The sequence below is a fragment of the Anolis sagrei genome, chromosome X, assembly GCF_037176765.1.
Source record: "Anolis sagrei isolate rAnoSag1 chromosome X, rAnoSag1.mat, whole genome shotgun sequence".
Classification (NCBI taxonomy): Eukaryota; Metazoa; Chordata; class Lepidosauria; order Squamata; family Dactyloidae; genus Anolis; species Anolis sagrei.
The window spans coordinates 95,011,073-95,025,356 of record NC_090034.1 but is presented as its reverse complement, the minus strand read 5'-3'; the positions used below and the strand labels follow the sequence as shown (position 1 = coordinate 95,025,356).

The 14,284-nt window shown below is 42.4% G+C and overlaps 1 protein-coding gene across 4 annotated transcripts in view; it reads left to right on the top strand.

Moving 5' to 3' along the window:
* Positions 1-14,284, top strand: part of LOC137094896 (pleckstrin homology-like domain family B member 3) — a 60,663-nt gene that overhangs the window by 33,344 nt on the left and 13,035 nt on the right. For 3 of the 4 annotated variants that reach the window (XM_067460836.1, XM_067460838.1, XM_067460837.1), the window contains exons 7-11: positions 1,483-1,593; positions 5,748-5,834; positions 6,454-6,552; positions 12,703-12,796; positions 12,906-13,062. In XM_067460836.1, the coding sequence (XP_067316937.1) occupies positions 1,483-1,593; positions 5,748-5,834; positions 6,454-6,552; positions 12,703-12,796; positions 12,906-13,062 (548 nt within the window). The remainder of the gene's footprint in view (positions 1-1,482; positions 1,594-5,747; positions 5,835-6,453; positions 6,553-12,702; positions 12,797-12,905; positions 13,063-14,284) is intronic. The other variant, XM_067460839.1, reaches the window with a different exon arrangement.

The following is a 14,284-nucleotide window of genomic DNA, read 5'->3' as shown; positions in this document are numbered from 1 at the left end:
CTTTTGAAGAACTCTCCAAGGTGTTGAACCCATGCCCGAAATGGATTCAGTACCTTGGAAAGTTCCTATAACTCTGGACGGAAACCTGGAGCAAAGGCACTGCTCCACTGACATGGGAGATACCACCTGCCATGTATATAAGAGGGACAAAATATTTATTTTTCAAAATAATTAATCACTGTTATTTGTAATGATGCTTCCAAATGTAGTTTTTTTGTGCTAATTATTGCATTGCTGGGATAAATAACATTCCCAGTTGCATTGCTTGCCAAGGTGCCCATAGTCTGAGTCGATACTGTAGAATTACCCTGTATACTTGAGTATGAGCCGACCCAAATATAAGCCAAGGCACCTAATTTTACCACAAAAAACTGGGGAAATGTATTGATTCAAGTATAAGCCAAGGGTGGGAAATGCAGCAGCTACTAGTAAATTTCAAAATAAAAATAGATACCAATAAAATTACATTAATTGAGGCATCAAGTACAAGAAAGGAGATTCCATCTGAACGTTAGGAAGAACTTCCTGACTGTGAGAGCCGTTCAGCAGTTACATTTATATAGGAGCCATGGTGGTGCAATGGGTTAAACCCTTGTGCTGCCTGAACTGCTGAGCTGAAGGTCAGCAGTTTGAATTTGCAAGATGAGATGAGCTCCCACCTGTCAGTTCCAGCTTCCCATGTGGGGCATGAGCAAAGCCTCTCACAGGATGGAAACACACCCGGGCCTACCCTGGACAATGTCCTTGTAGTCGGCCAATTTTCTCACACTAGAAGTGACTTGCAGTTTCTCAAGTCGCCTCTGACACGAAATATATACATTTTTTTTAAAAAAAATCAAGATTATTATTCAAAATCCCTTACAAAATAAGTAGAAAAGTTCCTGTTGACAATGCCTCTCACACCAACCTAAAATGTCCTTCATAAGACATTCTAACAACTAACTAGAAATATATAACTCATCCCACCAGTTGAGTAGCTTTGTTCCCATTTGTGATGCTAAGTTTGGAATGCAACTTATTATATTTTTTCTGGCTTCCTTAGTGTGGTATCCTCCCAAAGACAGTTCATTCCAGGTTCCAATCTCAGCTAGTAAAGTCCTTGCAAAGATTCATCTGGTCTTGTAAATGAGCTGCAAACATGATTAGCTTGCAACATGTTTTTATTAGTGGTATGGAGATCTTTCTTTCAGACTGAATATGCAGATGAATGTCCTTTTTGGTAAGCTAATTAAACCTAATTAAAACCAAAGTGGAGGACAGAGTGATCTATCTGGCCTTCACGTTGTTAACTACCCTGAATGCATTACTGATCACAGATGGTCAACATCTGGAAAAGTTACGTTTTTGGACTACAATTCCCAGAGCCAACTTTGGCCAACTGAACCACATTACTTGTGACATATTGTTTGGGAGTGAGAGAACTCTTGTCTTGCTGTGAAATCATTGGGTTCTGACACACCTGCTTTCTCTCCACCCTTCCAGAGAATGGTGCAGAGGCTGGAGGGCCAGGCCCGCTTGACGCAGGAGCAGATGGTGGATGAGTGCCAACGATTTGCACAGGAGACGGGAGAGGCTGTAAGGAATCTCAATGCGGTAAGGAATACTCTTTCTCCTGAAAGTAGCCAGGAAAGTTCCCACAATCCTGACTTTTCTCTCTTTGCATTCCAACCTGATATTTCTCTATAGTAGGGCCAGTTGTAGGCGATTTTCTAGCAATAGCAGTCATACCAGCTTCTAGTCTGTTTCCTGGCTTAAGCCAAGCTTACTGAGGTCTATAAGGCCTTAAGTCAGTGGTTCTCAACCTGTGGGTCCCTAGATGTTTTGGCCTTCAACTCTCAGAAATCCTAACAGCTGGTAAACTGGCTGAGATTTATTGGAGTTGTAGGCCAAAACACCCAGGAACCCAAAGGATGAGAACCACTGCCTTAAGTGGTTGAAGATCAGGTTATCTAAAGGCTAAAGATTTATCATATGAACTTGTCTAAGCATTGAGAGCTTCTAGAGCAGTGAAGGCTGGTGTCTCCAACAGCAGCAGAGCAGTGAATCCACTCTTGGTTTAAGTCTAAAGTTAATGTTGAACCTATCTCAGGAACACACACTTAAAAAAAAATCTTTGTGGGGAGAACCTTATACGAAAGTAATGCCTCCACCTTCGTAACTCCTCAACAGATGGCAGTACTGATATGCAGTAGGTAATGGCTTGTTCAGTAGACTTTCCTCTACAGTTCCATTTTGGCAGGAAGCCTTAGCATTGAATGGTTGTGTTGTTAAAGTGTGAAGTATGGATCCCTGCGCAGACGGTACCGACCGTGACTTAAGCAACGTGCAGTTATTGAATTCTTGACAGCAGAAGGTGTCACCTCAACATCTTTAAACTTACTCGCCCAACGATGCACAGTACTCACATCAACACAATCACCATAAACAGTTTGCATTCTCTGATGAATCTCCTTTGGGGTAATACCTTCTGCTGTCAAGAATTCAATGACTGCATGTTGCTTAAGTCTCATTGACCGACCAATGTGCAGCGTTCCATACTTTGCACTTTAACAACACAACAATTCAATGCTAAGGTTTCCTGCGAAAATGGAACTGTAGAGGAGAGTCTACTGAACAAGCCAGTACCTGCCAGTTATGAAGGTGGAGGTATTACTTTTCATTCAACCCTCGTATAAGTTTTCTGAAGTGAGAACTTAAACTTGGAAGAGATTCATCCCTCCATGGGACCCACCAACTTGCACTGTTTTTATGTGTTCTTCCAATTCATGATGTGCCTTTCATGAAGCCTGAGAAACAGCCTTCTTGGTGTATCTAGCACTGCTTTTCTTCTCTGTTGAAATAAGTTCATCTATTGAGGCAGGAGCCCCCAGTTGTGCAGTGGGTTAAACCCTTGTGTCAGCAGAACTGAAGACCAACAGGTCGGAGGTTTGAATCCAGGGAGAGCGCCAATGAGCTCCCTCTGTCAGCTCCAGCTCCTATTGCGGGGACATGTGAGAAGCCTCCCACAAGGATGGTAATACATCAAAACATCTGGGCATCCCCTGGGCAATGTCCTTGCAGATGGCCAATTCTCTCACACCAGAGACAACTTTCTCAAGTTTCTCAAGTTGCTCCTGACACACAAAGACAAAACTCTTGAGGCTCTGTTGTGTATCATCTACTTTGGTTCTTATTGTAAAAAAAAAAGGTTGGCTTTCTTGGTTATTTTGAATAGACAGAACCATTTACAAATGCTAGTTTTTTAAATTCATAGTGGACAACAACAACAATAATAACACTTTATTTATATTCTGCTCTATCTCCCCGTGAGGACGAAGTGTGGATTACAACATACACAGATAAGCAAACATTTAATGCCTTTAATACAGTGGAATAACAATGACACACAAATACACAGAACAAAGGTAAATGCTTCCCCTTTCATCTCCAGCATCTGGAGGCGGTACTCAACTCTGACCATGGAGAGGTGCTCTTGTTTCATTTCCAAGCCGATGGGCCTGTTGTCCTTAGACACCTCTTGGCACCTTGGCTGCATGGGCACCTTTATTACCTTTCCGCCGAGGTGGTACCTATTGATCTACTCAAATTTGCATGTTTTTGAACTGCTAGATTGGCAGGAGCCAGGGCTAACAGTGGGAGCTTATTCTGACCCATGGCTTCAAACTGTCAACTTTTAGGTCAGCGGATTCAACAGTTCAACAGTTTAACCTATTGTGCCACCGAGAAATTTTCTTTGCTCTATCTGTAAGAACTAGGACTTCATCCCACGGGACAAGTAAAGCATTTTGTCATCGATGTTTTTCCCTTAAGTTTCAGAATGCCCTATTTTGAAATTAAACGGACAATTTAATTTTCCTATTTCCATCACACGGGTTCCCTCTTTCTTTTCTAATTATCCGTTTGCCTTCTCATCACACGGGATACATATTTCTTCTCCCACCATCTCCTCCCCTATTTTCTTTGGATATTATAATTTCTCTTTATAAGTGCAGATAGTTCTCATTTCAAAAGGTAAGTCTATTTTTTGACGTCTAAAAAAAGATATAAATTACCATTCCTTCTTCCTCAGTCCCAAAATGTTCATGGCAGAAGAAAGAAATCAATTCTGCCCATCTCAGCTTCTCCCTTTATGATGACGTCATCATTATGTTTACAAACGGGCAAGAGGGAATTCCCACCATGCGTTAAATTGGGTATTTTTTACGTCTCCATATGGGGAATTGAAAAAGAAGTTGATTGCTAATCGACTTTGGAAGTGTAGGAAAAAACCACACTTTAGAAATGGTGAAATACCTGGAACCCACTGTACAAAATTGCATCATGTGATAAGCTCCGTCGGCAGCCATTTTTTAAGTGTGTAGAATCGCTGATTTTATTGCATGTGATTTTGTTTTCGTGTAAGGATTGACTTGAGAAACTGCAAGTCGCTTCTGGTGTGAAAGAATTGGTTGTCTGCAAGGATGTTGCCCAGGGGACACCCAGATGTTTTACCATCCTGTCTGACGGGAGCTCACCCAACTCCCCAGATTTGAACCGCTGACCTTTCGGTCAGCAGTCATGTCGGCACAAGGGTTTAACCTATTGCGTCACTGTGGGCTCCATTGTGTGTGATGAAGTCCCTAGAATCTATGAAGAATGTCTGCGTGGAAAGTCATATTCTTTGTGTCATGACAGTTTTGTGGATGGATGAAAACAGGCAAAGGGGTCAAACATAGGCAAAATGCTAGACCAGGACTTGCATGAGAAATAGCTGATGGCACTATTGCTATTATCTAGATGGAAACAGTTTTTCCTATAACATAGTAACCGATAATTCTAGTTAGGAATAGTTTGCATGGGTTTTGCTTTGAAAATGTCTTAAATTCGAGTGAATGGTAAAGAACGTTATACTTATTTTGCACAAGTTGCCATTTGCATACAGATTTAGACACTTTTCGTTATTTTTGAATTTATATTTTCTGATTATATATTAGATTGTTTGTGTCAAATCTATGTATATAATAAAAGTTAGTGTTTGTATGCGGCGGGAGGGAGGGCGGTGTATGTGGCAGCTTTCTGATTGGCTGACACTTTCACAAGCCACTGTGACCAGTACGGGTGATGGACCTGGACCAAACTTGGCACACATAACCTCCATGACCCCCTTTATGTCCTGGTAAGGTTTGGGGGAGGACAGACAATGGATGATGGGATTTGTAGTGCTTTCAAAACCTTTGGTTCCCACAAAGACCGATAAAGACCAAACTTGGCACAGAACCCCCATGACCCACTCTACATCCTACTGCTGTTTGGAGGAGGACAGACTATGGATGATGGTACTTGAAGTACCTTCACTCACTTCCTGAGACCGCTGCAACCCTCACCCAATGACTTATCAAGACCAAACTTGGCACACAGAGCCCCCGGGACCCACTCTACACACTCTACATACTGGTGCAGTTTCGAGGAGAATGGGCCACGGATGATGGGATTTGTACTTTCCCATAGACCAATGTGGCCCCCACATTTTGGTGTGGTTTGGAGGATGGACCATGGAGCTATACTTCACCTGTACCCACTGAACCCAGCCAACATTGGATCTTGACTAAACTTGGAGCACACACAAACAATGCGTTTCTGAAATAACCCAGGCAGCACCGGGTCCCCAAGCTAGTAATTAATAAAAATAATTTCAAAAAAACAAAAACAAAAACATAAGAAAGGGTTTGTGTGTCTAGAAAGTTGACTTGTGGTCTATCTGTGTCTAGGAAAAAAATCGCCTAATGAACATGGGGCAAGGGCATTTGAAGGAGCGTGATGAAGACTCCCCAGAAGAGAGGCAGGGTGTTACTCAGGTATGTTCAATGGCTTTCTTCTCCATCTCCCCCACAGACCTATCTGCCAAAATGGTTGGTCCTTTCACATCATACAGTTATAGTACTATGGTCTTACTTGCACTACATTTGCTCATCCTGTGGAATCTTGGGATTTGCAACTTGTTCAGTTGTTCGCTTCTGGTGTGAGAGAATTGGCCGTCTGCAAGGACGTTGCCCAGGGGACGCCCGGATGTTTTACCATCCTGTGGGAGGGTTGTCTCATGTCCCCGCAGGAGAAGCTGGAGTTGACAGATGGGAGCTCAACCCAAGCAGTTTCTCAAGTAGCTCCTGACACAAAAAAAGTTGTTCCTCTTAGACAACACCTCTAGATTGTTGTGAGGATAACATAGTGTATTACTGGAGGAAAGGGAGAGGGAGAGACTTATGTATGTTGTCATCTATATTTTCCCAAATCCACAAGTGCCAAAACCTTCAGTAATTGCTCTTAACCTCATTTCTGTCTTTCCCCTTGATTGATTTCAGTGATTGACACAATGGAGGATGGCTTTAGTGTTTAAGAAATGGAGAAAAAGCCTCTCCTCTGCTTTCATGCTTTCTGCTATGCTCCCATGTTGATGTGCCTGTGTCTCTCCTGCAGCTCACTTTCACCCAAAAGACGGATCGGAAACTCATTGTCTTGGGCTCGGACCAATCTGATTCATCTTCCTGTGTCTTCTCCGTCCACAGTTCTGTCAAGGTCTGTCTTGTCCTGTTGGTCTGTCTTGATTGTCAGTGTCTCTGTCTCTTCCTTGTACATATGTGGATGTTATCCTCCTGCTCTACAGCCGTATTGTTCATCAAGAGGAGACAAATCCGCCAGATGATCTGCTCCTTTTCAAGAAGGCACAGATTGAAGGCCAGTGACAAATCCGGCAATACCGGAGCACCTACCTTGAAGGCGGGGTCCTTCTTATCCCCTAAGGGCCTAATTCACTTCCAGATAATTTTTCAGACCGGATTCCAGTGCTAGGTGGTGCTCCAAGCAACAGGGTGGAACCCAAAACACCAGACACAAGGGAGGCTGGCAAACCAAAAATGTTAAAAGAGGGCCTCCCAAGGTGACAGAACTGCAAAATGTAAAAGAAGATAATCCAAATTGAGCATGTAAAAAATTATGAGAGATTGTATTTATTTATGTATTTATTTATTTACCATATTTATATCCCACCCTTCTTAACCCTGAAGGTAGCTTTACACATAGGCAACGATTTGATGCCTTAAACTAATGTACAACTGAAATAAACATTTTAAGATAGAATTAAAACACATTTAAACATATAAAAACATTACATTCACTCTTAACCACGCTGTCCACAATGGTAATCTGGGCCATTCCAGTGGTCAATGCACATAATTCCATATCCATCTATTTCACTACAATTGTTCTCTAAAGGCTTAATCCCAAAGCCACGTTTTCACTCTCTTTCAGAAGGTCAGGAGAAGGGGGTTGAAATAATATCCCTAGAGAGGGAATTCCACAGCCAAGGGGCCACCAATGAAAGGGCCCTGTTTGTCGTCCCCACCAACAGCACGTGTGAAGGAGGCGAGATCGAGAGCAGGGCCTCCCCATATTATCTTAAATTCCAAGAGAGTTCATAGGGAGATATATATTTAGACAGGTACGCTGGGCCAGAACCATTTGGGCTTTATAGGCTAAAGCCAGCACTTTCAATTGTGCTCAGTAGCAGACTGGCAGCCAGTGGAACTGACATAACAGGGGAGTTGTATGCTCGCTGTACACCGATCCAGTGAGTAATCTGGCTACTGCCCGTTGGACCATTTGAAGCTTCCAAACAGTCTTCAAAGGAAACCTCACATAGAGTGCTTTGCACTAGTCTATTTGGGATGTAACCAGAATGTGGACTACACTGGCCAAGTCTGACTTCCCAAAGTATGGGCACAGCTGGCGGACAAGTTTTAATTGTAGGTGTTGTCATCAAATTACATAGGTACAAACATACAACTCTTAATAACCTAGATCCTACTTTGGGTTTCTGAAGCTGGACACTCTTCATGTTTAGTTTAGTGTCTCGCACAAGCATTTCAAACTCTTGCTGTTTATCGGTGGGGATGGAATGCAGTAAAGGAATTGGAGAGGCAGCTGATCTCAGTCTGGATAAGAAAAGAAGTGAGTGTGTGCTCCATCTCTTTTTCCTTCCTCTCAAAAGCTAGATCAGCTATATCTTTCTTATCTGGGTTGCCTCCCTCTTCCATCCCCTATCCACTGTTAAGCATCAGCAGTGACCCTATCCAGGAGCTTAACAGCTCTTGGGGAATGGAAGGGATTTTGGATAACTCCCTGTATCATATCCCAAATTAAAAAGTACAGAGAAGCAAACTGGATCTTCATTTGGCTACTGTAATATGTGATGATGATGATGATAAATTATTATTATTATTATTATTATTATTATTATTATTGCAAAGACTCTGGCACAAGCCAGTCAAAGTGGTCCCAGTGGTGATCGGCACACTGGGTGCAGTGCCTAAAGACCTTGGCCTGCACTTAAACACAATCAGCACTGACAAAATTACCATCTGCCAGCTCCAGAAGGCCACCTTACTGGGACCTGCACACATTATTCGCCGATATATCACATAGCCCTAGACACTTGGGAAATGTCCGACATGTGATCCACTACAACAGTCAGCAGAGTGTCTGCTGTGGACTCATCTTGTTGTGTTTCAAAGAATAATAATCAAGACCTCAAAATCGAACTGCAAAAGCTCTGGCATAAACCAGTACAGGTGGTCCCAGTGGTACTCGGCACATTGGGTGCCGTGTCAACAGATCTCAGCTGGCATTTGGAAACAATAAACATTGCCAAAATCACAATCTGTCAACTGCAAAAGGCCACCTTACTTGATCTGCACGCATCATTAGAAAATATATCACACAGTCCCAGGGCCGTAGCCAGAAAAAAATTTCGGGAGGGGTTGAAATTTGGGGGGGGGGGGTTGTTGAAAATTTCGGGGGGGGGGGGGGTTAAAACCTGCCTCCTAGCTCACGCTGAAGCCAAGAGCACAGTAGGGCGCAGAGCAGCCTTCAGTAGCCTGCAGCTCTGCCCCTGTCAACCATCTCCACCAAGCCTGGCCTCCTTAATGAGAGCATTCACCCCCCCCCCCACCCCAACTTGGTTTCTTCGCTACATCGGCTATTGCTGCAAGTAATGACAGTGTGAATCAATTGTCAATATTTGCTTGAGATAGTGCTTGCAGTTCTGGAGGGACTCTTAATTTTTTGCATCTCATAGACTTAGCATGAGGATTTGGTTAACCAGTTAAAATTCATGAGTAAACCAGGTTTTTTTAAAAATCTGAAACATTTCAGGGGGGGGGGGTTGAACCCCTAAAACCACCCCCTCGCTACAGGCCTGAACAGTCCCAAACACTTGAGAAGTATTCGACTTGTGATTTGGTGATACGAAATCCAGTATCTATGTCTTGTTTGCTGTATCATACTGTGTTTTTGTGTCAATAATAATGATAATAATAATAATAATAATAATAATAAAACTTTATTTCTAGACAACCGTCTCTCCCCAGAAGGACTCAGAATGGTTTACACATAAAAAGGCAAACATTCAATGCCTCAAAGTAGATACAGAGACATCGAAATAATACAAAATAATGTAGAGTAACAGCAGAAAACTTACAACAAAAGAATTAAGTATCAAAATAAAATAAAAACAAGAACAATCCATTAAGACATAAAAACTAATACATAAATAAACATTACAATGCACACCCTAAAAACAAATTATGAGATAGTATGTTTAAATGGCTGACATGGTTGTTTCATTTATGATGTATCATAACTGTAGATTAGCCAGCAGACCTAATCCTCCTCCTCTCCATATGCTAAAGTGCATAGGAGCATTTTTACCAGTTTCTTAAAGGAGAAGAGGGTGTATTTCTTTAGGGAAGGAGTTCCAGAGACATAGAGCGATCACAGAGAAGGCCCCCACTCTCGTTTCCACCAACTGAGCTTCTGGCATGTGTGGGACTGAGAGGAGGGTCTCCTCTGTAGACCGCAGTGCACCTGATAGTTTATATAGGGAGATGCTATTAGAGAAACAGCCTATAGTCCTTGTTGTTGGGAAAGGAAGAAAAAATCCAAGTGGATCTGACTGTGTCACTAATTGGCACATCACTCACACTGCACTGTTAGTTTACTCATCCACTGTGGTTCTCATACCCAGGAAGGGAGTGAAATGTCCAAGTGGATCCAGGTGTACTACCAACTGGCATGTCATCCAGTTGCCATCACTGGTGGGTGGATCCATTTGGACCTTTTTCTTCCCTTTCCATCTATGATGGTTATTTTGCCAAACAGTTGGAAAGTGTGGTGACACCCATGGAAGTGTTTGGAATTTCTGCTTTTTTTTGGAAAGGGATCTTGTGGAGTCACAGGAACCAGAATCCTTCCTCCTTTCTCTTTCCATCAAATGTTTGACAGTGGTATAACATGGGCACCTTAAGGAAAGTTTCCATAGCAATGGAAGAGTAAGCAGCACCCTTTCCACAGAGATAGAAATGGATGGCTGGCAGCAAAAGTTTCAGGTTTTGGAGGTTTTCAGATTTCTGAGTAAAGGACTCTCAACTTCTACATTTTAAAGCTGTGTTGCTGCCAAATGTAAGTTCCTCACTTCTGAGAATAGTGGTGGAACTGACCATTTATGGATTTCTTTTACTGTTGCTTTTGAGCAACTGGTATTTAGAGGCATGTGTTTTACCTCCCAGTAGAGTCCCCATGAATAATAGACATGAATGGAAATATCCTCAGTGCATTTATTTGAAAGTTTATTACATATCACATACCGGTCAAGCTTGTTGAACAACACAGCTATCCTGCTGACATATTTAGGTAGACAATTAGGAGTTTGCTCCCCATCTAGCTGCAATCTACAATGAGACCATAGTGTTGTACTTCCAAAGGAATGTAGCTTGAGTTCTACATAAGTTGGAAGACTGTGGAAAAGCAGCCATGTTGATTGTGGAGTGATAGTCATAACAAGGATAACATTGATAAGTTCTGAATTAAAGTGTCTAGCAGGAGCTTTTGTTTACCTTGGTTGCTGGATTGGGGAAGGCACAAAATGCTCTCAAAGCATCTGGAGTGTTAGCACCATGCTAGAGAATGATTCTGTAGCATTCTGCCATCACACCAGACATTTTGCAAACCTTTCCATGTCAAAAAAAAAATCAAGTCACTTTGGTGTAATCTGTATTTTGCTGTCAGTTTGGTCAGTGTCATCTAGGATATTCATTATAGCAGCTTCCTCCAGTTTATAATTCGCAGAAAATGTGTTGTTGAAGGCTTTCATGGCCGGAATCTCTGGGTTGCTGTGAGTTTTCCGAGCTGTATGGCCAGATATGGCAATGTTAGGAGAGAATGCTTCAGGAATGGCCATACAGCCCAGAAAACGCACAGCAATCCAATTCACAGAGAGTTTGCATCTATTGTTGGAGGCTGTAGATAAACCTGACATATTATGTGGGCTGAGAAGAAGATGGTCAACTTGATATATTCTGTGACCTGGGATAAAAGACAAAACTATTCCAGCAAGTTGTTGGTGAGGAATAAACAAGAGATGCAGCTCACACAGCACTCTTGTCGTCCATCAGAGGAGTATAGCTTCAGAGCTCATATAGTTGGTGCAATGTCCTTTGTGGTAGGGCTGGGCCTGTTATTATGAAATTCAGTTAAAGAAATGCTGAAATGGAGATGAATTTAGGAGCAGCTGTCCTGTGGAACTAGAAATGAGAATGACGACTCCTTTCAATATTCACTTCTTAAAAGACTGGATACGGTGGGAGGAGATAAACAGAGAGCTGTTATTCAGAAAAGCTTGTCATGTTGTGCCATTCATTTTACTGGGGATGTGTGATAGGTTTCAGAAAGACCTTGAGGTCCTGTAATCACAAGTATGAACCGGTGGCAACCTTATGTAAGATCCTGCAGTACAACACAAGCTGTGTTCTAACTTCACTTGTGATCCTTCATATGCTTGTGGGAAGAACTGGCCATGGTAGTTTGGAGATATGGAGAGCTGTGGTTAAAAAAAAGAACTCTTCCAAAGTCTGGTTAGAGCGAACATTGTAAAGCTAAGTGGGCCGATAATGTAATCTAGAGTAAGGGAAATTGCCTATACACTGAAAACAACATTGTCTATGGAACTCATCCCAGAAGTTTGGGGGGGGGGGGGGAATAATCTTCTGAGGCATTCAGTGGCCTTCCATTTCCAAAGGAAATGAAAAATTCAACAATAGTCCTCATCCCACTTTAAAATCCAACAGTTCCATCCCACCTTAAATAACTATTCAGCCATTTCGATGTGCAGAGAGAACAGTGGAGTTGATTCCTCCCCAGCTTCACAAGTCTCATTTCTATTCACTTGAAAGACAGAATCCATTGGAAGCAGTCTGGTGTCATTTGATGGGCTTCATAGGAAGCCCATCAAATTTAAAGTGAATAGAAATGATAAAGTGTATACAAATGATCAAAAGATGACTCCCATTGCTTGCCTCACCTTGTGGGATGAAGTTGTGAGTCTCTGTACTGTATTTGTATTAGCAATGCTAATTTGTGGCTTCTAAGTCAGTGGGGCAATGGGTCTTCCTTGGATTTTAACTCAAACTTTAAAAGAGATATCTAGGGTTCTGAAACCTATCAGCAAATAAATTCAGCACCTTAGACACCTCTCTTAAAGTTTGAGTGAAAAACCAGAAGAGGCTTCATCAACTGCCACTGTGTATTAGATATAATTTCCTTTAAAGTAGGAATGATCTTTATAAAGGACGAGGTGTGGGTTCTGATCCTCACCCTATTGCTTCCTCTATCCAGGGTTCCTTTGGACTACAGCGAACAGCGAGTCTCCCTCGTAGACGTGGGGATCGCCTCCCACCTAGGAGTGCCCAGCGCCCCCTCTCACTGCATGGTATGGAGTGGTGCCAGATGGCTTGTTACTTGTAGCATTTGCACAGAAGCTGCTGCTGATAATGACCCATCACAATCATCCCCATTCAACATTGTCCCATCTCTTCTAGGTGCTTTGGACCCCAGCATACTTGCAGCACAGCTCTCTGGCAGAAACCTGGGCAGTCCAAACCTACAATTCTCACGCCTCAACAACCCCCTTTATCAGCTGCTTGGTGCCCAAGGGGCTGTAGGACAGCTGGGAGGAACCACCCAAGAAACCTACAGGTGAGCTCATATTGTTTGCTGTCATGCTTTGCCCATTTTCATCTCAACTTTTCCTGCCAAAATGCATTCGTTCAGTGGTTCTCAACCTATGGGCCTCCAGATGTTTTGGCCTTCAACTCCAAGAAATCCTAACAGCTGGTAATCTGGCTGGGATTTCTGGGAGTTGTAGGCCAAAACACCTGGGGACCCACAGGTTGAGAACCACTGCATTAGTTTGTCTTGCCAATTGCTTCTATACTTCTCCTTTTCCAGCCAAGTGACTATGTAATCATTCTCTTGACAAATACCCTAAAGGCATCAGATCCTGTCTGATCTTGGAAACTAAGCAGGACCAGCCCTGGTTGTATTTGGATGGGAAACTGCAAAGGAATGCCCCTGAGTTTTCCTTTTCTAAGAAAGCCCTTTGAAATTCATGGGTTGTGTTAAGGCACATAAACATATATTATCCCCACATATAATAATAATAATAATAATAATAATAATAATAATAAAAATAATAATATATTTATACCCCGCCCCATCTCCCAAAAAGGGATCAGAATGCCGTTCCATGAATGTTTTATAGGTTGTCAAAGGCTTTCATGGCCGGAATCACTGGGTTGTTGTAGGTTTTTCAGGCTGTATGGCCATGTTCTAGAAGCATTCTCTCCTGACGTTTCGCCTGCATCTGTGGAAGCATCCTCAGAAGTTGGTTGCCACAACCTCACAACCTCTGAGGATGCTTGCCATAGATGCAGGTGAGAATGCTTCCAGAACATGGCCATACCGCCCGGAAAACCTACAACAACTCAATGTTTTATAGAGTTGTTGTTATTGTTGTTGTGTTTTCACATCATTTCTGACTTATAGTGACCCTTAGGTGACCCTTGGATTGCATGGCAAAATTGGTTAAGAGAAGGTCTTTCGCTGAAGCTGGGTGTGACTTGTTTCTGTGAGTCCCAGTCCAGCATTCAAACCTCTATACCATGCTGGCTGTGTTTATTAGTAGCTTTGCCTATTATTTTTGAATGTTGCACAGCCTTGAAGCAAAGTGCCCATTCTTGAATTGCCACCAGAACTTCAGAATTAGTCCTGGGAAGGAAATTCTTCATTCTGAAAATTGTTATCTGTGTAGGAACTGTTATTCCCAGTCCCAAACTCCCAGCTTTAAAGGGAATACAATGACAAATCTCATTTGAATAAATCCCACCAAAAAAGCCATTTGAAAAGGGTTGTTGTAATT